At 31.7% G+C, this 24,877-nt stretch overlaps 3 protein-coding genes across 5 annotated transcripts in view; 1 reads left to right on the top strand and 2 right to left on the bottom strand.

The window, feature by feature from the left end:
- LOC125830424 (cytochrome c1-2, heme protein, mitochondrial-like) overlaps positions 1-6,067 on the top strand; it is a 133,101-nt gene extending 127,034 nt beyond the window's left edge. For all 3 annotated transcript variants that reach the window (XM_049509619.1, XM_049509620.1, XM_049509618.1), the window contains exons 4-9: positions 4,299-4,486; positions 4,641-4,920; positions 4,989-5,060; positions 5,295-5,411; positions 5,492-5,557; positions 5,717-6,067. In XM_049509619.1, the coding sequence (XP_049365576.1) occupies positions 4,299-4,486; positions 4,641-4,920; positions 4,989-5,060; positions 5,295-5,411; positions 5,492-5,557; positions 5,717-5,833 (840 nt within the window). In that variant the 3' untranslated portion in view covers positions 5,834-6,067. The remainder of the gene's footprint in view (positions 1-4,298; positions 4,487-4,640; positions 4,921-4,988; positions 5,061-5,294; positions 5,412-5,491; positions 5,558-5,716) is intronic.
- A 647-nt stretch (positions 6,068-6,714) lies between these two features.
- LOC125830419 (uncharacterized) lies at positions 6,715-9,807 on the bottom strand. The gene is made up of 3 exons (XM_049509611.1): positions 9,720-9,807; positions 8,093-8,611; positions 6,715-7,261 (listed from the first exon to the last, which is right to left on the bottom strand). The coding sequence occupies exons 1-3, from the start codon at positions 9,805-9,807 to the stop codon at positions 6,726-6,728; spliced, it is 1,143 nt and encodes a 380-aa protein (XP_049365568.1). The 3' UTR covers positions 6,715-6,725.
- An 11,981-nt stretch (positions 9,808-21,788) lies between these two features.
- LOC125830358 (agamous-like MADS-box protein AGL80) lies at positions 21,789-22,547 on the bottom strand. The gene has a single exon (XM_049509545.1). The coding sequence runs from the start codon at positions 22,545-22,547 to the stop codon at positions 21,789-21,791; it is 759 nt and encodes a 252-aa protein (XP_049365502.1).
- Between the last annotated feature and the right edge of the window lie 2,330 nt (positions 22,548-24,877).

Consider the following 24,877-nt stretch of genomic DNA (forward strand, 5'->3'; position numbering starts at 1 on the left):
CCCTTGCACTTTACACCTTATTGGTGGGTCCCTTTCCCTTCTTTCCCAAAGGCCCCCTCTTTCCCAAACCCTCCTCCCGCCCATAATTTAGTTCCAATGTCTCCGTGTAGGGGAAGAACTATATCTTGTTAATAGATTAACATTAACACTATGTCAAGTCTTGTAGCATTAGCAAGATACGTAAGTGCACCAATTGCACTAAGATGTGGTACTAAAGGACCAAGAGGTTCCTTATTCTCTTCTTGAGGTTGAAACGGATCTTTACTTAAAGTGATCGAACAACGGACAACAATTGGAGTACTTAATGGATGTGTCTTGTCCATGTAAAATCGTTTCAAAATTTTCTCAGTATAGGCAGATTGATGGATAAAGACCCCGTCTGCTAAATGTTCAATTTGCAGACCAATACTACATTTTTTCTTTCCAAGATATATCAAATTCTTTTTTTTTTTTTTGAAATTGGTAACTTTTTATATTCCTCAGCATTAAGGGCTATGCTGGCCACCTCCAAAAAAAAAGACTGTTACAACAAAAGGAAAAGACTAAAAAGAAATACTTACAGAGATCCTATGAAGTCCACTAATTGGAACTCCTCTTCTATATCCTGTTCTTTACACCAAAAACCTAAAGTAGTAATTACTTTCCATTTGATCTTCTGTATTGTACACTCCAAATTCTTTCTTTAGATACTCAATTGCTTTTTGGACCTCTTTTGGAGTTCCAATGAGATTTATGTCATCAACATAAACAACAAGTATAACAAATTCTAATGTTTTTTTCTTAATAAAATTATAAGGACAAATGACATCATTTATATAACCTTCTTTTATCAATTACGGACTGAGGTGATTATACCACATGCACCCTGATTGTTCTAAACTGTATAATAATTTTTGTAATCTGATTGAGTATTTCTCGAGACTTTGAACTATATGCTTCAGGAATTTTAAATCCTATTTAGGATTTTAATATAAATTTCATTATGAAGCTGTAACCACATCCATTAGGTGTATTTCAAGCTTTTCATGTAGAACTAAATTGATGAGATATCAAAAAGTTATCGCATCCATAACCAGTGAATATGTTTCCTCATAGTCGACACTGGGTCTTTGAAAGAATCCTTGCGCAACAAGGCATGGCTTGTATCTTACAATTTTATTTTTCTCATTTCTTTTTCGCACAAGGACTCATTTATAGCCAACTGATTTTAAATCATTAGGCGTTTGGACTATTGGTCCCAAAACCTCACATTTAGCAAGTGAGTTCAATTCTAATTGAATTGCATCTTGCCATTTTGGCCAATCACATCTATGCCGACATTCTTTGACAGATAGAGGTTCAAGATCCTCAATGTCTTGCATATTATTTATTGCAACGTTATATGCAAAAACTTTATCCACCATAATTTTCAATCGATTCAGTTTATCCAATCACCAGTAAAATTTGGTAGTTCTTTATTCATTTCAGTCTCGAGTTCATTGATTTCTTTAGGAATATCAAGATTAATCAAATCTTGAATCTCTTAATGAGATTCTTTTATGGTGTCATATGATCATTTTTCGCGCTTTTTTTTCTAGGATTTTTATCCTTTGAACCCAATGGTGTACCACGCTTCAGATGTGTTGAAGATTCAGAAGCTCTGACACTAGTAGATGGTCCTGTTGGAACATCAATTTGGATAGGCAATTCTCTGCTCGAATATGTGACTTAGTTATCCTTTTCAAATCAATAAACACGTCTGGCATTTGATTTGCTATTCTGTAAATGGATGACCTTCTAGACCTTATGTTCACATATAGGGGAACTGCTATATCATGGTGATCCATGAAGCAGTCTATTGTTGCCATTTCTCTAAATCTTGCTGAGATAATAGCTATTCATAAAACAAACAGCGAATGTGTATGGTTGAGATTAGTGATACATTTTATCAAAGAAAAATGTAGTCTGGAGTATGATATTAAGGTGTCCACAATCTTACTAGAAGACAATGCTGTAGACATAACCCAATTAAAATGAGGGTTCATAAAAGGAGATAGAACGAAACACATTTCACCAAAATTATTCTTCAGACATGATCTCCAGAAGAACAGTGACGTTGATGTGCAACATTTCCGTTCAAGTAATAATCCAGTGGATTTATTCACCAAATCCTTACCAACTTCAACTTTTGAGAAGATGGTACGCAAGATTGGGATGCGAAGACTTAACCATCTGTATTGTGGTCTTTATTCGTGGGAGTACAATACGCGTTGTACTCTTATTTTCTTAACCAAGGTTTTTATCCCTTTGGGTTTTCTTGGTAAGATATTTAGTGGGGCAGCAAACAATGCGTATTAAGTATAACTATATATACTTGTCCTTTCACTAGAACTTTTCTTTTACATGAACATCCAAGGGAGAGTGTTGTAAAAGATATGGATGCTCATGGGACCCACTAATGCTTACTTCTTGGTTTCACTTTGGCTATAAATAGCCTTTTCAAACGAACAAAAGAAATACAAGACCAAATTTTTTTCTTACTCTCTCTCCCTTTTGTTAAGAATAGTTCTCTCCCTCTCTCCCTCTTCTTGTTAATTTAGTTTATCACTTCTGTATTTATTTTATAACCAACAAATGATAGTGATAAACTAAATTAACAAAAAGTTGAGAGAGGAAGAGAACAATCTGTTCTTGTGTTTCTTTTGTTCGTTTGAAAAGGCTATTTATAGCCAAAGTTAAAGAAACAAACTTGTTTCTTGGCCACCAAGAAGGAGAATGATTGGGTAAGTGAAAATAGGCCATAAATGGGTGGGTCTCATACATGGGCATCCACCCTTATTTTACAACACTCCCCCTTGAATGTCCAGGTAAAAGAAAGGTTCTAGTGAAAATTTACAATTATATGTGCTATTTCTTTTAGTAAGCTTCAGGTTTACTATGACATGAATTTCATATTAATAAACTTCTAGTTTATTGTGGCATGTGATTTCATCATGCTTATATTTGTAGTACAAATAGTTAGCTCTTCTGGTGTCCTTGATTATTAATTTTGTACTATCAAATATTACTTAGATACTGCTGGTATCATAAAAGAAGCTTAGGCTAGAAGGGCAGTTGCAAACCTGAAACGATAGTGGAGAATTGGATCATGGTTTTTGACTCCTAAGGGAAGTGAGTTTTCCACGTTAAATACTTGTATTAATATACTTTCTGCAAATTACCTTCTCGCATAGTTGTTCAAAGAACCTGGTTCTTTGAGTGCTTAATATGCAGCCAAACTAACACTACTGATACTACAAGATATTTCATGTATTCCTATAGTTAGCTAGAGAAAGCAATGATGGATCTCGATGTGTGGTAGAAGAGCTACTTGACCATGTTTCAATATCTCAAACTGAAACTAAAGAGCTTGATTTCCATTTTCTTGTTGGTGGTTCTGCCATAAGAATAAACGTGAAGTCAGCGCTGCATTTACCCCTGGCAGAGACTAGTACCTATTTGTCTTACAATCTGGACATCATTAGTTTCACAAGAAAATATTAAATAAGAGTGGTGAAGAGGAACTTGAGATGTTTCGAAGACAAATACAGTTCCATCCAGAAGATAAAGGCTAGCAACTTTTTGTTTTAATAGAGCTACTGGAATCCCTACATGTTTAAGGATGTGATGTACTTTTGTATCATTATACTTTGCCACATTGTGCAAAGTTCCCAGCACACTCTTAGTGCTGTTTTGAATACAATCCTAACCATTTCAGAAAGAGTGAAAAACAATGCAGAGTGGTAGATGGTTCAACCGTGTCAGTAGACATCGTAAAATTTCACTATCAGTTTTGTGAATCCCTTGGCAGACTTATTGTTGCCCAGTTTGGTTTACATGATTTGATTCTTCAGATCCCATATTTCTTTGGTGAATATAATTGAGAGTGTCATTCATATAACTACTAATTCATATATCTATGAGGATGTAAACTATGCATAGTTAGTTTCTCATGCCATTTGTTATGGTTTTCATCCCTGATCCCACAAGGAGCAAAATTGCTTATTGGGAGAGCCATCATACAGGTGAACCTCTAATACGAGTAAAATAATGTGTATCCTAGTGGTGCAGGGTATAAACAATTGTAATGTACCTTTTAATTGCCTTTTTTCTTTCTTTTTGGTGTTATATTAACATATGCTAATGACTCTGAGCCATTAAAGTTTTTATCACTAAGTGTGTTCTGTTGAATCCTTTACATTAGCATTGTATGGTCTATAAATTATATGATCATGGAATAATTTACAGCTGATTAAATTACTTTGTTATTTGTTTCAAAGCATGACTCAGATGGTTTTGGATCTGCTGGGTTAAAGTCTTTCAGAGCATTTGCAGTGGTTGGTGCTGGAGTCTCTGGGCTACTTAGCTTTGCAGGAGTTGCTTATTCTGATGAGGCCGAACATGGCTTAGAGTGTCCGAGCTATCCTTGGCCTCATGAAGGCATTCTCAGCTCTTATGATCATGCTTCGTGAGTATATGCTATGCTGCCACATGATAATTAAAGTTCATTGGAGGCTACAGAATAACAGTTCAACCTTTTGTTTATCCAAAACTAAATTTGAGCATGAGTCTTCAATGAAATGGATACCCCATTCAGTTTAACACCTTTATTTGCCTGACAGGATACGTCGAGGTCATCAGGTTTACCAGCAAGTGTGTGCATCCTGCCACTCAATGTCACTAATTTCCTACCGTGATCTTGTTGGTGTTGCATACACTGAAGAAGAAACTAAGGCCATGGCAGCAGAGATTGAGGTGGTTGATGGCCCTAATGATGAGGGTGAGATGTTCACCCGCCCTGGGAAGTTGAGTGATCGTTTTCCACAGCCTTACGCAAATGAAGCAGCTGCAAGGTTTGCAAATGGTGGGGCTTATCCTCCTGATCTAAGTCTTATCACTAAGGTATTGCCTTGGTCCTCTTCTTTCAGCTATATTTTATCTGCATTGCCTGATTTTCTTTCTTCTTTCAGGCCCGGCATAACGGTCAAAACTATGTTTTCGCTCTTCTAACTGGCTACCGGGACCCTCCTGCTGGTGTCTCGGTAATTTCTTCCCCTCAGACTTCTTTTGGTTTGTGACCATCTTTTGTTTGTTTAGAATAGGGGAAGCATCAACAGAAAAATAGTGTACATCTGAAGATGAAATTGTGAAGAGATATGCTCCATTTTTAATTGGTTGTGTACCTAATAATGAAACTGTTCGATACTAACTTATTGTTATCACAATTTTCTATTGGAAGTCTGCGAACCATAATAACTTCTCAAGTCTTATTGTAGATTAGGGAAGGTCTTCACTATAACCCTTACTTCCCTGGTGGAGCTATAGCGATGCCTAAAATGCTTAATGATGGTGCTGTTGAGTATGAAGATGGTATACCTGCAACTGAGGCACAAGTAATATGTCTTGCTCTCTTTCTTCTTTATTTGTTGATCCATTATAAAGAGATGGAAGTAATTTTTCTCTCACTGTGCAGATGGGAAAAGATGTTGTGTCGTTCTTGTCATGGGCTGCTGAACCAGAAATGGAAGAGAGAAAGCTGGTAAGTCGCAATCTTCCATTTGGTCCTTCTCCTGCAGTATGCTAGTTACTATACTCAGCCTCAGCATTTTGCATGTTGAACTGATATTGGATCCTCATTGACAGTTGAATGTGCCATTAAATGATTTTTCTGACCTCTTGGGTATTATAATTCCTACAGATGGGTTTCAAATGGATATTCGTCTTATCACTTGCACTTCTCCAAGCAGCTTACTACCGTCGCCTGAGATGGTCTGTCCTGAAATCTCGCAAATTGGTCCTTGATGTTGTCAACTGATTTCATTCAAATCACACTACGTGAACTAATCGTGAGCATTTCCTTTTGTGTACTGTATGTGATGGGGGCACAAGGAATAATGATATTATTGCCCAATGATTTGAATTGTCAGTGTTATATACAATGTAGACTCTAGACAATAGATCAGCCACTTGGAGCTATTCTTTTGAGGGGAAAATGAATAACCGCTTTACTATTTACAGTATCGTCTATAATAAATCTCTGTTATTGGAATTCCAATGCGACCCCCCCCTCCCCTTCTTTTTCTGAAGTCACCAGGAGATAGACTTTTGCCTGTTTTGGATGGTGGAATAACTTATTCTGGAATAACTTGTTTCCAACCAAACGACCTAAAGTTTTAGGTTATTGAATATTATAAAAGTCTTTTTCACAAGGACTTTTAACTATAAAATGATGGTTTCTGTTTGTCATGAATATAATTTCTCCACACTAGTTCTCTTTAAGTTTTAGATTTGATGCTCAAATTCTTTACATATCATCAGTGTTATACTATCTAATTCTAATATATGCTCAGATATTCTTTCACCTATCTGTTTTTCTATTTCTTATCCTTACTCCACTTCACAAGATTAATTAGTTAATACAGTGGATAGCCTGGTATCTGTTGTTGGTGGGAGGTGACAAATATTTCGTGGGATAAATAGACTAACATAACTTCATTTGATTTCTTGAAATTTTGATAAGTACATATAAGACGTGACATTGAAACACCAAATAATATAAATCTCTTGCGTGTGTAACATGTAAAAGTAACAATTGCACTATAATAATATTACACTTAATATATCATATAGCTCATGATTTCGTAGAGCGATATGAACAGATCACAAACCAAATTAAAAAAGAGACACACATAACGTAGTTAATTGGCCTATGGGATACGTGGATTGCGAATGCTGACTAACCTAACATCATCGACCACAGGACCACACAAAGAGCCAGAGTTGTCACTCTTCATATGATAATACGAGCTCAAGAACCTAACCCTAGTGCGTTGAGACGTTGCTGTAAACCTAAGCTTAGCACGTTTGAACCCACCTTTGCCTTTAGACACATATTTAAATTGTAATGCAACATTGCCAGCAAATGCCTCAACAACCATAGACCCTTCACAAGAATTGTTAGCATCTCCAACTGAGAATGTGAGATCATAAATTCTTCCAGCTTTGGTGATCACTTGTTGTGCTATTGCACTTTCTCGTCCCGCGACTAGCTCGATGGCTCGTTTGCCCTCGGGCACCATGAAGTGATCGGCGTCGACGTATTTTACGGCCTTGAGAGATTCAACTATCCATCCAGGCAATGGACAATGATCATCTTCTATGTTGGGAGGAATTAGGACTCCCCAAGTTGTGTTAGGGAAGATGTATGGACCCTCCTCAAAGTTTCCATTCTTCAACATGTTGTCTGCATACATTTATGTAACTAGAGTTTAAATTTTGTACACTGATGTATGGAAAGTATTTACACAATCTGATCATTTAAAAGGCAGTAGATATGGGTAACTTTATTTAATAGGTATTGAAAGATAATGTAGATTAAATAATAAGTGCATGTGCATACCATGGTACTATTTAGTTTTCGTCCAAATAAAGACTGGCATCTTTCTAAATTTGAAAATAATTTAATTTAAACTTTCAATTTATCCTTAATAAATGAAAAATATTTAATTATAACCGATGTAAATTTTATAACAGATTTAGAACCACAAGTTTCAAAAGAACTTGAACTATACATGTGTCTAAAGCAAGTTGAATATTTTGGTGAGTCTAAATTTTTAATTTTGACCGTAAATTTAGGTACATAATATAAGTTTTTTTAAATAAAATTTACATATTTAAGAATTACACAAAAATAATTAAAAGTTACAATAATTAACATTCAAAATATTAAAAAGTAGTACACCTTCTATCCTAGTTTATATGACTGACTCCCTTTCCTTTTTAGTCAGTCCCAAAAAGAATGATACATTTCTATATTAAATACAATAATTTAACTTTAAAATGTCTATTTTATCATTAATGAAATGATTTATAGCCACACAAACACATGTCACTTATTTTAAACCACACGTTTCAAAAGTCTTTCTTTCTTTTTTAAACTCCACGCCAAATAAAACGGATAGGGTATATGAAAAATTCATGATTAAAGGAAAAATCTTTTTGATTTTTTCAACTCGAATAATATCACATAAATAGTAAAATTGACAATGTAATGAATGGGAGGAGTTAATTATACCTTTTGGTCTATGTGTTGTTTTCAAAGCCTTGAGAGCAACAAAATCAATAAGTGGTCCACAAGCAGGGTCCTTCTCATGAGCAATAGGATTATGTAGCACAATATCAATCTCATTAGCCTCAGCCAAAAAACCCCATGAATAAGTATCCCATCCATCACTACTATACATTGTTTGTAATGGCAACATTCCCCAATCTTTTGGTTCACTATTAGGTGACACTGACACATTAAGTCTCTCTTCTTGAGCACAAGTCCTAGCAAACACAAAAGATAGGGAGTAAAATGTCTCTTTTGTGACATTTCTGACTTTGGTTTTGAGTGAGGCATCTTCACCTAGCCTAACAGCATAATCCCCTTGTGGTACTGGAAGTAACATGTCACCTTGCATTTGTCCTGATTTTATGTACTCTACATAACCTGAGAGTTCCCAATGAGGTATACCATGAGGGTCTATTACTCTTGTGTTCTTCATTTGTGATGGTTTTGGACCTTGCTCGAAGTTGCCATTTGGTAATAATCCTGGTATAAGTTAGAAAACAATAGAGTGAGGGCAGTGGCGGAATCAAAATTTTCATTAAGAAGTTCAAAATATGAAAAAGTGAACATACGAAGAAGTCAAATAGATTCAACATTTATTATATATATAAGGGGTTCAGATGAACCCTACATCCTTACTAGTTCCGCCCCGAAGTGAGGATCCATCATCACTCTTGTGTGTATGCATTTGGTAACAAAAAAAGTGTTTAGAATATTTTCATTATTTGTCCTTTTTTATATGAAAATACTTTCCAATTTATATTATTGGTAAATAGATTCAAGGACATTTCAGTCATTTTTACATAAAAGAGCGCTTATAAACACGTTTATACCGAAAACACTAACTTCTTAATTAATTTCAATATTTCTATATAAAAAAACAATATGTAATTATTTATTTATAAAATTAATTTTAGCTATCATATTTATCAACTATTTTTAATCGACTAACCCACTCTAAAACTATTAATTGTGAGTTGGAGCATTGAATGACATTTGCGAACTTGGTGGCCAAAGATTGCTGACAACTAATAATAACTCATGCAAAATGGTACTCTAACAAGGAGTAAGTTAATTTATTGTCACAACTCCCAAGTTCTAAACACTTGCAACTCCAATAGGTTATATATATCCAAAAGAAAAGAATAAATACTTTTAAATATGTCATGACATTTTTATAATCGTAAGAGCTTGACATAGACACGTAAAATAAAAAATTTAAATTTAAAGTTTTCCCACATCCTTCTTAAAACAAACTAAAGAGGAAAAAGACCTAGCTAGCTTTATGAAAATGAATTTGAAGATATGAAAAGAAAAAATAGTACAGTAAGTAATATTTTCACACGGAAAAAAGAGGAATTTTTTCACTTTTTCAATGAGAATCTATTCCCGTCATATATTTTCTCAGTGAGCTGATTCGGTGAAAAATAAATGAGAAAATCACATTCTGTAGCATAAATTTTTAATGAATTCATGATTGAAAAAACCTTTATTTCTAGTAGTGTAGATATAGCATTGAATTAATAAAAACAACATGTACAAAGTATGCATAAATGGTAATAAAAAGGATAATTAAGGATTGATTAATTACCATCAATTAGAGATGAACCAATTTGGAGACTTGCACATAGTATCATCAACACTAAAACTACCTTCTTCATTTTCATAGCTTCTTCCATATATATCATCCAAATTAATTATATGTATGAGAGAGATGTGCACAATGAAAATTGGCAAACTCTCTAAGGGTTTTTATAAATATCTGTTGCTGAAAATGGCCTTACAGATTAAGGAAATAACAGGTGATTACCACAACTTGCTCTTTCCCAGCAGCTACAAGGGAACATAGTCTGCACGTGCAATTCTCATGTTGAGGAGCTACTTAACAAACACACATTAAAAATCAAATGTATCGATGAATCGTTCGGTAGGATGTATAAGAATAATATTGAATAAAATATATTAATAATGCTGATATTATAGAATTTAACGACAAATTAGTTTTGTAGCTAAACAATAAAATTCGTTGCTAATTTTATTTAGTGATGAATTAGGACAAGTTTACGTTAGCTACGAGCATAATAACAACCGATTAGCGACAAATTTCGTAGCTAATTCCAATTTTTCTAGTAGTGATTACATTTTATGCATTGTTTGATTTGGTGTATTTTATGCATAATTTCTAAAATATAATATTTATGTATAAAAATATCCTCTACAAATATAGTGGAAGACAATTGTGTCTTTGACCATGCTAATTCCCATTGGCGGAGCTAGGATTTTTAATAAGGGGGTTAAAAAACTGAAGAAGTAAATCACGAACTAATCGAAGGGGGTTCGACATCTACTATATATACATAAAAACAATGTTAGCCATGTATAAATAGTAATATTTTCCACCGAAGGGGGTTCGGATGAACCCCCTAACTCTATGCTAGCTCCGCCCCTGCTAATTCCTACATTAAAACCCCTTGCATTTCTAATATAATAGATTTTCATATATTAGTTATACATACCTCAATCTAAATATTGCTAGCATTAGTTATACATAAATTAAAAATATATATCAAACAAGATGTCGTTATTACACAAAAATAATACATAATTATTTTTTAATGCACTCTACTAAACGATATACTATACCCTAATTATTAGTATATGGGTGTCAAATGGTGAGCTCGAAATTGAACCTGGATCAAAATGACCTTACTTAATAATGTCTACTTAAAAGTCACTTGAATTGAAATGAATCATAACCTAACCTATTGGAATCTTACTAAGCTTTTTTTTTTTTTTTTAAATAACTTTTATAAGTATCTAATATAATTTTTATGAATATATATAACTTATCAAAAATAAAAAAATTATTTTAAAAAATATTTTGAATAAGATTTTTCATGAATAAATTTTAGCTATATATCAATTTTAATTTTTAGATGAATTAAATCACGCAGATCAAAATATTTAACTTAAGCCTTGAATTTTTATAGACCAACTCTACGTAAGAGAATTAACAGTATTCTCACTTTATCATCAACCTAAATCAAACCTCCGGCTTCATAAAAAAACCTAAATTATCATTAAGTAGAACTATAAATTATTATTAGTTTGTAATAAATAAATTGAATTGTTCTGTGCTGGTCGGTGTTCGTTTCTCTCTTAGTTAGGTATTAAGCATCTATAATTGCCTTGTTGGGTAACATGATCCGAGCAATATGGAATTATTTTAAAGTTATATTAATTACTTGTATTAATGTTGAGTGTTTTTTAATTCCTAACTACCATTTTTAAAATATAAATAGAGATAGTCAATAAAAGGTCTTATATGGTGTAGGTTGTTTGACTTCTAGCCATGTGTACTAATTATAATGTCTCCTTAATGTTCTTTCTTTAGGTCAACCTGAGGGTAATATTGTCATTTACACTCCTTTTTTCGGGCATTTGACGCGAATTATTGAGTTCGGTTATATAAGTATTTACATCAAATCAATAAATACTTTCCTCGTTTATAATGTCTCCTTTATGTTCTTCAGTCAACCTAAGGGTAATATTGTCATTTACACTCCTTTTAAAAAAAAAAAATGCATTTGAGGCGTATTATTGTGTTTGAAAATACAAATATTTACATTGAATCAATAAATACTCCCGGCTTACTTTTATTTATTTACTATTTCAAAAATAAATTCTCATTTTTTGTTAGTTTTAATATATTAAGAAAATCCAATTTTTTCTTCATATTTTACTTTGAAATTAATTGTTTATTTCTCAAATCATTTATCAATTAATATGAATATTGTGATAAAATTTTCATATGAATTGCTTATTTTTTAAAGAGCATACACAAATTAAAATATGATAAGTAAAGTGAATGAAAAAAGTATATGCTGCTACGTTTATTTGTACCAACATATTTGTCAATTTTATTATCAATGTATTTTTTTTTCTAACTATCAGACTAGTTAATCATTTTATTACTTAACCAGATAGATTTATCTTTATCTCACTATGAATAAGTTCATGTTATTGGTGTTAATATATACACCATGTTTCAATTTATGTCAAGTTTCCTCATCTCTTTCCCTCCGTTTCCGTTGTAGCTTGAGGTATTAGTTCCTCATGTTTACTCTTTTAGATTCATGCGTTTTAGATGTTCTCATGTTTTCATATGACGCATGTTCATGAAAACTTGATTTTGAGTTTATGCTTTAGGTTAGGGTCGATTACTCCTTGTTTATATTCATTTTGATATGATTTGCATTCATGATGGATTGCTAGAGTCCATTGTTCTTTTCCTATTCTATTCATGCTAGCTTAAGTCCTATTCGAGGATGAATGTTCCCAAGGGTGAGAGATTGTAACACCTCAAAAATTGGGTAAGCTAGAATGGAAGAAAGTTGCATTTTTGACATTAGTGCATGTTTTATGGAAGTCCCCTACGCAGTGGCGTATCCAGGAATTTCATGAAGGGTGTCCAAATTTTTAATAGTAATATTTTTTTAAAAAAACGATGAATTAAATTACCAAAACAAATAATTAAGTTAAGCAATATTTAATTAAATAAAATAATATTTTTAATAGAATTACAACTGTATAATTCAAAACTAACATAAAGACAAAATAAACTACTATTGAAAACATAATTTAAATATATTATTACAACTGTACTCAACGAGGTTTCATATCCTGAAAAGTTTTATAACTAAAGTTCTTTTTGCTGGATCAACTTCTAGAGTATTTAAATCAATGCTTTGTTTTTGAGAAGAATGTGACAACATCTCTAATTGATCTACCGTTGTTTTTTTATTTGGTTGACTTAGAGAAGTCGAACTTTTTTTGGTACTCTATTATAATAATTCCTCATGTCCATTGAAACTTGAAACTAAAATATTAAGCTGGTTATTGTTGTTATAAAATAAAAGAAAGAGAAGAAAAAATAGAGAGAGAATTATCGAGATTCTATTCTTAATAAATATTGTGATATAATTTGGGTGAATGAGTCTCCTATTTATAGAGAAAGAATACCTTATTCCACAAGGAAAAAGTATTAAAATTTAAGAAAATCTTATTCCACAAGAAAAAAAGTATTAAAATTTAAGGAAATAATTCAGTTTTAATTGAAAAAAATATACAAGGAAAAAGTATCAAATTTAAGGAAATCTTATACCACAAGGAAAAAGTATTAAAATTTAAGGAAATAATTCAATTTTAATTGAAAAAAAATCCAAACTAAAATAGTTAGTGGAGGTAATATTCGTTCGCGACGGGTATTGCCAACTCCACTACGCTTTACTTTGTTATTTTAGAGTGTCCAAATGCTATATATACCAATATAAAGTCAAAATTTTACGTGTATATATTATATTATTTTTCGACGAAGGGTGTCCAATTGGACACCCTGGAGCCTACGTGGCTCCGCCCCTGCCCCTACGAACGATACAAGGTCCTACTACGGTCCGTAGAAATGCAATCATGGGGTCTGTGTTAAAATTTTGGAAAATTTCAAGTATCTAATAAGTTTCTACTGACTAGCGAGATGGTATGTAGAAGATTTGATGAGTCGTAGAATAGCGTTCATGGAAAATGATGTGACTTGAAGGTAATTCTGGGATTTTGGGTTATACGACTGAGGCCTACGAGCCATAGAAGTTGTGACAACCCGTAGGAAGGGTTTCGTGGAAGTTGACCATAATATTGGTCCTAGTAACAGGTTCTACGAGTGACTAGGTTGATTTGTAGAAGTTCCTACAGACCGTAGGTCGAGTTGTAGGTTTGTTGGGAACTTTTAAGTTCAGGGTTACTTGGGGCTTTTACTATCCTTTTAACTCTTAAACTACGTCGTTGATTTTACCCTTCAAAATCCCTCCATTCCCTCTCATCCACTCAAATCCCTCAAATCATCTTCTCCAAATTCTCTCCCAAAGTTCTCAAGAATTTTTAGGGTTCTTCAAGCTCCAAGGTCTCTTACTCAATTGTTAGGGCTTCGATTACCAAAGATATGTGGAAACTTCTTTAATGGATCCCTTTTTATCCATTGAGTCCCAAGATTTCTCAATTTTTCCTTTATGATTTCACCCAATTTCTAGGGTTCCTATATGATTCTTTATGTGTTTAATTAATTCTGATTTAATTGATTATATTTGATCTTATCATGTATGATTGGATTCAAATTTCATGTTTTCAATGTCTTTCATATGAACCCATGCTAATTGTCTACTTTGATCATGAATTGAGTTTTGAAATTATGCATGCATAAATGAATTGTGGTGACTATTATTCTAGGTTATTCTTGAATAAAGTATCTCCTGCTTTTATGAATTTAGGTTTACTTCTAATTAATTGAAGTATTCTCATTATTAAGGATTTCAATGATTTAGCCACTTCAATTCATGACGTGTGATTTTATGATGAAAATGATTATCATAATTTAGATGCTTTAGATTAAGTGTCTTTTAAACGTCGATTATTTTATGAAATTATGGTATTTCAAAGGAGTTATTATTATGATTTTGAGTCTTACAATTGAGTTGGTGTTACTAGATTCTCACCATTTCAAGACTAAAGAATATGCATATGATATTATGACTAAATGATTTATGTTGGGAGTTTACTTAGCACCAAGTGAATTTGTGCAATTCTCAAAGTCCTTGAACTACGTGCCTTATAGGATGTCCCAATTAGAAGAAACTAGATAGTGGATCCACCTAATCTTTAGAACACGTCCTTACCTTGACAGGTAGGAAAATCTCTTTTTGGTGTGGGAGCAAGACATCACATTTCATGTTATAGCTCACACGGTCTCAGACGGTTAACGGTAAACATCCCACAAAATATATGTTTTCTACATACTTTATGTTTTATACGTATGCCACGATTCTTGTAATAAATTAACTTTGGTCCATGTTTTATGACTTTAACTTATCATGATTTGATATGTTTTACTTGGTGTCACGATCCAAAGTACACCTAGATGTGACATGATGTATAAGACCCCGAGAGGACCTACACAAGACACTTGACATACATATACTCATAGTAATAGACAAGAGTAAAGCATTTCATATCAATAAAAGAGATTGTCATTTAGAATAGAAGTCTAACATAGTCTTGACAAACCATCTATCACATCAAAGTAGTGACTGGAACGTAAGCCGTAAACCACATACAACATCCAAAACATTAAATACATAAGGAAATCAATAAAGGTGACATGGTCCTTGGAGTATGGGGACTCACCAAGTTGTTAAATCTCCGGGTGCTCACTGTCCTAGACATGAACAGAAGTAGATAAGTCGTCAAGCCCTACATTAGTGAAATAATGTAGGCACAAATATGCATTAGTACATGAAATGTACTAAGTATGGGGGTTATGCATGAAAACGTAAAACATGATAATAAGGGACATAGAGAAAAGACATAAAGTCACCACTAAAGTTGTCTCATATTTTCATAAAGACACCTTAACTTTGGAAGTGTCCTATCACCCCACAGAACTTTTTGATATCTTTGTAAATGAGCCATTTTGACTCATTCCCTCGTCTGGGTTGTCGCGCGTGATGCTCACGCTTTTCAACCCGTTCAGCCCGACTCGATTCTTTACTAAAGTAGAAAAGTCTTTTTTTCTTTGTTATTTCTCAGCTTTCCAAATTCTTCACATTTTCTTGTCTCTCTATCAAGGAACTCGAGAACAAGAGGAAGGAGAGAGCGCATGTAGCATACGAGAGGAGAAAGCAGTTGGCAAAACTTAGAGTTAAGGCTGAGAAAGTTGCTGAGGAGAAGCTTGGACCTCAACTCGCCATTATTGCTCTAATCAAGAATTGAATTGGGACATAGTTATTTCGAAGTACAATTTTGTTGAAGATCGATAAATCATCTTATAATTATCTTTCTCTTTCTTGGTATTGTAATTGGGTTTTGCTTTGATCTTTGCCTTTCTCTGTTTTTGGATTGAATTTGTTTTAGTATTTTCTCACTTGGGTGTGAACAATTTTTGTTGGGTTTGAGTTTTTCAGTCAAATTAGGATTTCAAAATAGAGGGAATTTGAGAATTGATTGCTCAATTGAGACTTTAAGGAAGTTGTTAATGGAGATGATTATAAAGAAGAGCTGGAAAATGGTAATGTTGAGTTTGAAACGTAATGTTTTGGGGAAGAAGATGATTTAAAGCACTTAAATAATTAATAAAGAAAACCAATGAAATGTGGCACTTTTTAATTGGGTTTTATCATAAAAAACAAACATTCACGCGCGTATTGTGCGTGTTCACAAACCAGTTGAGAAAATGGGTCAAAATGACCCTTTTACAACGATATTCAATACTTTTGTGGGGTAATAGGACACCCGTATAGTTAAAGTGTCTTTTTGAAAATTCGAGACAACTTTAGGTGTCACTTAATGTCTTTACTCAGGGACATAATCAAAAACAAGATATGCATGACCAAGCTAAACATAGTAAAAACCTTTTAAGAAGAATCATAATCACGAACATGGTCAATGAATTTTATATCATAAGGAAAGCTTCATAAATTTTTTTAACGTAACTATCACGCCCCGAGCCTACACCCTGGACGCGATTGACACTCGAGAACCATTGTTGGCCCCAAGCGAACCCTTGGCCTGACTCAACTTTTAGCGGAAGACATACTCATCAAATAATGAACTCAAAAGTGAGTTTTAACTCAATGTCTCAAAACAAATACTCAGAACATTTTAGAAATAAAACATTCATTGGCCAAAAGAGGCAACTCAAGTCTCAACATTTAATAATGGAATGAAAAAGACTCATGCACTATTACTGTCTATCTATGAAAAAGACTAGAATCATTACCTTAACGCTTTGAGACAAAAAAAAACTTAAATTTCTCCTCCCCTTGCTCCTTTTTTCTTCTTTCTTTTTTTCTTTTTCCATTTCTACTTTAAAAATTCATTTTGTCTCTACTTTCTTTGTCACTTTTTTTCATTATTATTAGTAATAAAATAATCATTTATTTATATCAAAATCATGTCACTCATTCCCACAAGTCATAACTTATTAATAAAAATTACTAAAAAGATTAAAATAAAAAAATCAATAAAATTCACAAATAATGAGAAGGGTTGTTACACTGAAGGAGATTTGTTTCTAAATTTACTGATATCTAAGGTTTTCTTTGGAAGATGAACTATTTTACTCTTGCTTATGAGCTCGAGGGATAATTTTTAGTTGCACTTCTCTGCATTTTGTGCATATGTTAATGAGCTCTGGTTGCCCGTAGTTTAAATTCTTGATTTTTCATTTAATACATATGTAGTTGAGCTTTGACAGGTGCGCATAATTTCTGAAGGAGTCTGTGTTGGGTTATGAAGGTGATTAGGCGTCACGCGGAAGCTTACAATTTCAAATCATAAGACGACAAATAAAAGTAAACTAATGATATATTATTGATATGATTCAGTAAAATGACCTATGTATGATAAAACTAATATTGAAAAACATAAAGATGTTTGGGAGAAAATCTCATCATAAACAAGACTCTTAAACGACTACATTGTGGATTCTATTCTGTTATGCTATGAGAAAAGGAATCTTCAATTTATAGATCTCCAAACTTTTCCTCTAAGGAAAGAATAAACCAAATATAGAAGAAAATTATATTTTCCTTTCAGAAAAAGTTCAAACATTTATGGTAATACTTTGACTTTTCTTTAAGAAAAAAAATAAACTTCAAACAAGGAAAAAAAATCAGGGTAAAACCCTAACAAATCTCCCCTTTTGGCTGAATTTTCTTGACAAAACTTGATCCGTCTTCTTCACATGCATGATAACTTCGTTCTTCACATAGTCTTCATCACTGCTACTTGCCATTGTTAAAAATAAAGTTTAAAATATATGGGTTAAAAATGGTTTTAAAATATTTTATTTTTATTTTTAAAGATGCAACAACAGGAATGTTGAAAATATGGTTTTAATCTTTTCTCCACATGTAGTTGGACAAAAATATTCTTTATCATCAAATTAGTTACAAATTGATTTGAAACCAATTGAGTCTGTCTTCAACCTCATTCGAGCATTAGATCATTGAACCATCGGATCTTTGAACCGTGTGCTCTGATACCACTTGTTGGGTTATGAAGGAGATTAGGGCGTCATGCGAAAGCTTATAATTTGCAAATCATATGAGGATAAATTAGACGACATAAAACTATATTAAAATACATAATATTATTATTATATGATATGACCAATTGACCTACATAATTAAAAACTAATAAAAATATAAAAACTGTTGAGAGAAAATCTCCCCATAAACTAAACTCTTAAATGTCTACATTTTGGATGCTATTGTGTTATGCTATGAGAATATAGATCTCCAATTTTTTCAACGAAAGAATAAACCAAATATGGAAGAATATTATATTTTCCTTTCAGAAAAAGTTCAAGCATTTATGGTAATGCTTTGACTTTTTTTAAGGAAAAAAATAAACTTCAAACAAGGAAAGAAAATCAGGGCAAAACCCTAACAGTCTGTCGGGCGGCCGACGAGGTAATATTTGGACTTATTACTTTATGCATTGGTCACATATGCATTGCATCATATGGTTATTTTCACAATAGGTACTTATTTTAATGATTCTAGTTAGTTGTTGTTTCTTATATAGTTCTATCGTGCCTCTTATATTTATGTAGTTTCCTTCTAATCCCACTAAACATTGGATGTCTACTGAGTACCCTGTATTTGATAATCATACTACTAACATCTGGTACAAGTCACCTTGTTAATTCCTTACCTTCTAAGTTCGTCATTGTTTGCATCGTGATGAACTCTTGACGTTTGGAGGCTTGCTTGTTTTCGTATTTTATATTGTTTAGATGTTTAGTATTTTGATTAGAAGTACTTGTTTTATATAGCTCTACTGATGTGCTTTAGACGCTCTTGTATTGATGATATCAAGTTCAAGATTTGATTTTTGTACATATTCATTTTTCTTGGTCACTTTCAGGTCCTTATTGTATATTTTATATCTTTATATATATATATCTACGCTATGGACCACTTTTTATATTATTATTTCTTCCGCTAGTTATATTTAGTTCCTTTTATCACTTTTCATTTGAGTTTATGCTTGCCTCCTAGGATTTATGGTAGGTGTCATAATAATTTGATTTTGTGTCGAGACCCTTACTTAGGTAAGATTGGTGGGAGGAGACTCAGAGCACTTCCATATGAGATGGGAATACAGTAGGGATTAATTCTCAACTCTTTCCCCTTTTTTTGGTGATGAATGAGTTAATTAACATGATCTGTTCTAGAGAAGGTTCCAAGGTGTATTTTATTTACGGAAGAATAATATTAATACTAGTGGTAAGGTTTGCTTACCTCTACTTTCCACAAACTCCCCTCAATGAAATTTTACAGGTATGTTGTTGGTGTTTCCTCTGACTTCTTATTTTGATAAGATATAAGCCTCACTAAAACTAATTAAATAGTATATTTGATGATAATTGATCAATATATTCACTACAAAGTAAAACAAATATGCATTTATTTCCAGCTATTCATAAGTATAAGCAACATTTGCTTGTTTCCTTATTTTGTATTGTTTAGATGTTTAGTATTTTGATTAGAAACACTTGTTTTATATAGCTCTACTGATGTGCTTTAGATGCTCTTGTACTGATGATATCAAGTTCGAGATTTGATTTTTGTATATATTCATTTTTCTTGGTCACTTTCAGGTCCTTATTGTATATTTTATATCTTTATATACATATCGACGCTATGAATCTCTTTTTATATTATTATTGCTTCCACTAGTTATATTTAGTTTCTTTTATCGCTTTTCTTTTGAGTTTATGCTTGCCTCCTAAGGATTTATGGTAGGTGTCATAATACTTTGATTTTGTGTCGAGACCCTTACTTGGGTAAGAATGGTGGGAGGAGACTCAGAGCACTTCCATATGAGATGGGAATACAACAGGGATTAATTCTCAGCTCTTTACCATTTTTCTTGGTGATGGACGAGTTAACATGATCTGTTCTAGAGAGGGTTCCAAGGTGTATTTTATTTGCGGAAGAATAATATTAATACTAGTGGTAAGGTTTGCTTACCTTTACCTTCCACAAACTCCCCTTAGTGAAATTTTATAGGTATGTTGTTGGTGTTGCCGCTGACTTCTTACTTTGATAAGAAATAAGCCTTATTAAAACTAATTAAATAGTATATTTGATGATAATTGATCACTATATTCACTACAAAGTGAAAGGAATATGCATTTTTTTCTAGTTATTCATAAGTATAAGCAACATTTGTTTGGATTAAATCTACTTTGGTTTATTAATTACTACTTATTAGTATGTATACATTTTCTTGTTCAAAATGAATGAGAATCAACCAAGTCTCTAGGCAAAAAGTTCTTGATTGTCTTTATCCATTACACCCTAATGACAGATGTGGAACTAATGAAAATTGTAGAAAAGAAGTCATTTGATCAGGTCAATCAGTTTTGTGGTATAACATTTTAGCATAACAAATCTTTATTTTATACCTAAGAAATACAAGAAATTTTGAGAGCATTTTCTTCGATTGAAATCATTAAAAATTAATGTTAAACAATTTACTCTTTTAAAGTTTACAAGGAGATATACACAGAAGGACTCATTCTTGATAGGGAGAAATACTCCTTGAATAGGTCCTTATGTGGCACAAATCAAGATTAGTATTACTCCAATACGGGTACTGAACATCAAATGAGAAATCAAAAATAGAGTTACCCATCCTTATAAACCAAAAAAATTGAAGGAATAACATATTTGTAATACCCTCAGATATTTGGGTCATACACGCACTGCATTAATAATGTATTCAACTTGTTTGTAGCCTTGATGGACATGCCTTATTAGTATTAGTATATATTTAAATTCAATTTTGTATTCAAATTTAGACTGTTATTAATTATCATAGTTCAAAATTCGCTTAAGAATATATTATCATATTTTTTATTTTTTTCTAAATATTTATCCTTTTCAAATGCTATGTAAAGGACAAAAGCCTATAAAGATACAAATAATATATCGAATTTATCCAACAAACCTTCTACATTGAATGAAATTCTCAATTTTTCAAAGGACGATAACAAAAAAAAAAATGGAGAAACGAAAGCAGGATATAAATATATTAAGACAAATTTATATTTTGGGAGTGAACAAATAATTTTAGAGAATTAACTTAAATATAAATATCATATTTCTTAACTTAATAAAGCTATAAAAGTTATTAATCTTGTAATATAACCTTATTTTTTCAATAAATGGATATTAAATAGGTCTTTTCGATAATCTTCCTTATTACTTTAATTAATTTTAATTTTAGATAAGTTATTAGTGTACATTGATTTTTTAGATTTTTAACTGTGTACGATATCATTTTTAGAAATCATACTAACAATACAAATATTTTTAATAACCATAATATCAATAATAAAAGTAATAAAGACAAACAAATATAATAATCTCAAGCAAATATTAAAATAAGGAGAAAAAGTAAAGATACATGAAGAATCCTATGAGACAACTTATGCATTTAAAATAGTAAAAGACATAGACTATATATCCATGGGACAACATAGACATACAAATCTCTACTAATTAAAACAGATAGATATTTGGTCCAAGATCCTTAGAAGTTATTTTGGATGTTGAACATTAATGTTGTTGAGATATGAATCATCAAAAAAAGACATAATACTATCATCATCCCACTCGATTGACTCTGACGATGAATAGTTCTGATAGTTATTCATTGAAGAGTCCATTTGTTGAGGTGTAGAAGAATACATTAATTCTTGGAGCATTGGAGATGAAGGAATTGTTATTAGTGGATCCACTTGAGGGACCAATAAAGTAGGAGATGTTGGACCCTCGGAGTTGGTTCCACTAGAAGAAATTGGTTGAGAGGCATTCAAAGTAGAACCCTCTTCATCAGCTTTAATTTTCAGTTTGCGAAAAAATTTCAAATTTTGTTTCATGACATACATTAGATCATTAGTTTTCATGTCAATGGAAATAATCTTTTTTCCATTTACCACTTCATGCATCATATTTGTCTTTTCTTTGATATCATTTTCCTTTTGTAGCTTATATAATTGTTCCTCCTTCTTTTTTATAATTTTCTTGATAAACTCTTCTGTCGTCATCATGTTTTTTGATTGATCAGCTGGTGGAAGCGCCTCAAACTTCCTAAAAGTTTCTACTGCATCTTCATAATTTGGATATACCATAGGTTTTGTGTGGTACTCACTATATCTGACGCCAGCTACTTCACACTCACACAGAGTACTAATTTCTTGAGCCTTTTTAAACGCTACTTTTTGTCTCTTCTTATATGTGGCTTTCCTTTGAGTATCATTTTCAATATATAAAATCTTTCCTTTACTTCTTGGCATTGCTAATCGGCTAAAAATTATGTTTGTTTGGATGTGTATCAAAAAACTTTGCTGTTTGTTTCCTTGCCTAAGACAGACTCCATTTTATAGGGAAAATTTAGATTCTATAAATCTTTGAATAGTTTGACTTAGAGAATTCCTAGTAATTATTTTTGACTGAAACTAAATAAGGGTGTATTGCATACCAAGTTTGATGTTATGATTTTAAAATATATGTAGTTTATAGATCTGGTCTTATCTTGACCAACCTTTATGAGTCAAACTTTTTAAAGGAGAATAATTTAGTGTGGCTTAAATTTTGAGTAAGTAGAGTCCACAAAATATGGTTATAGAATAATGAAAATGTATTTGCTTACTCATTTAAGTTATAAGTGAAAAAAGTATATTTTAATTTTTTATATATGTACACAATTAAAGATTGAAACAATCAAACATTTCAAATGACTGATAATTTTGAAATATCAATTTCAGTAATATTTCAATGTGCATAAAACTATAAAAATAATTGTTATATCAAAATGAAATTTAAATATTTATTGAATTTTAACATTGTGATTTGTGTAAGATTATAGTTATTGCAGCGATTATAGAAGCACATTATAGTTTTCTCTATTTTTTGAAAAAAATACATATTTAATAGAAATTTTATATTGCTTTCCACTATATTAAAAGTTAAATATTTCTTAATTTTATTTTTATTTCGGTACGATACTCATCAAGAAGTCACTCAACTTATATTAAAAAAAATCTAAATTATTTTGAGGCAAATCAATATAAATTGATTGCACAAAAAACTAATCAAAATGATATGTTTACGCAAGGTGGAGAAGGTTTTTTTTATTCTTTTAAGGAATGTACTCAAAACAAGAATGGTTAGTTGCAGATTGTCTTATACTAAATCTTTATTAAATAAAAGTAGATATTTTACTCTGATGAGACATTTTCATTACGGTAAGTAAGTCAAACTATAATAATCTAGGGATTCATATTTAAGTTACATCCAATTTTATTAGCTAATGCATATCTGTAAATGTCAAAAAAGAAGAAGAAACAATAAATTGACTGAGTTTTTATTATAGTTTTGCCGCATTAAATTTAATGTTAAAAGGTCACAATTTAAACTTACTTAGTGAAAATTTATTTTTCGAAATAACTTTTAGTGTCAATCATTTAAGTTTTGCTATCAAAAATTATTTTGACTTTTAGTTAATGCTAGGTTTAATGTCTTCGTTCACATTATATTGTGTTCATCGTCTCGTTTTTTACTTATTTTTAAATATTCATAGCCCACGTGATTGCTTCTGAGGCTTGCGGGTTGGGCCTATGAGGCTAGCGGGCCAAATGAGGCTGGGCTAAAAAGCCTCGTTCCTAAATGGACCAAAAAAATTAGGCCCAACCCCACTTAATTCAAAGGTTGGGTTGGGCCGGCCCTAGCGGGCCAAACCTATTTTGACAGCTCTAATTATAAGATGATAAAATACAAAAGTGTAGTGGACTAAAATTTTATGTCCAGTTATTAAGAAAGAAATTGTGTACATCAAAAGTTGTGAGTGAATGCAAAAAAAAATAAATTTAGCTGATTTTGTAGATGGACATGATTTTGTTGACGAAATGGAATAAAAAAAATTGGTGATAAATTTACCTCCTATTTTTGCTAAAAGATGAAGAATGAAAAGTGAATAAGGAAGAACATAAGAATTATTATAGAAATGTATAGGAAAACATAAAAGAAAAAAATTTTATTTCATAAGAAATAAAAGAGGAACTCAATTCAAATGAATATAAAAGAATGGCCAAAAATTTCAATTAAAAAAAAAATAAAAAAAATAAAAAAATATAAAAGAATAATTTGTCTTTTCATCTTCTGTGGCTATACAACTCCCATTTTCTATTGGTTTGTATTTACTGTTTTGTATTTATCTTGTTTATAAAAATATATTTATATTTTACACTTAAATATTCTTGATACAATATTTTCTTGAAAGACAAAAGAATTATTCAATATTTTATAGGCTTTAAAGTTGAAAGGACTAACAATTAAACCTCATTAAAAAGTGAAAAATGAAAAGTTGTAACATCTAATCATTTATTTGGTTTAGTTTAATTGTCATTATTTATTTGATTTTAAAAGTTAGTAAGGTATTTTTCAATAAAAAAAAGCACATGTTCATAATCCAACTTTGAACTTAAAATTTTACCACTTTAATATGATATGATGATATGATAAGAAAGTCAATTAGTATAGAAAAAAATAGAAGAATGAGCAATGACCACATATATAATTTATGAGTGGGGCAAACACATAGATTCCCCCTTGAACTTATCCCGAA

This window comes from Solanum verrucosum, unplaced genomic scaffold, assembly GCF_900185275.1.
Source record: "Solanum verrucosum unplaced genomic scaffold, falcon-dt-bn FXZP01000228.1, whole genome shotgun sequence".
NCBI classification, from domain to species: Eukaryota; Viridiplantae; Streptophyta; class Magnoliopsida; order Solanales; family Solanaceae; genus Solanum; species Solanum verrucosum.

Excerpts from the sequence above, each read along its gene's own strand:
- LOC125830419 (XM_049509611.1), bottom strand. The coding sequence starts at position 9,807 with ATGGAAGAAGCTATGAAAATGAAGAAGGTAGTTTTAGTGTTGATGATA. Across the intron at positions 8,612-9,719 it reads TGGTTCATCTCTAATTGATG|GATTATTACCAAATGGCAAC; the intron begins GTAATTAATCAA and ends AACTTATACCAG. Across the intron at positions 7,262-8,092 it reads AACAACACATAGACCAAAAG|ACAACATGTTGAAGAATGGA; the intron begins GTATAATTAACT and ends AAATGTATGCAG.
- LOC125830358 (XM_049509545.1), bottom strand. The coding sequence starts at position 22,547 with ATGCCAAGAAGTAAAGGAAAGATTTTATATATTGAAAATGATACTCAA.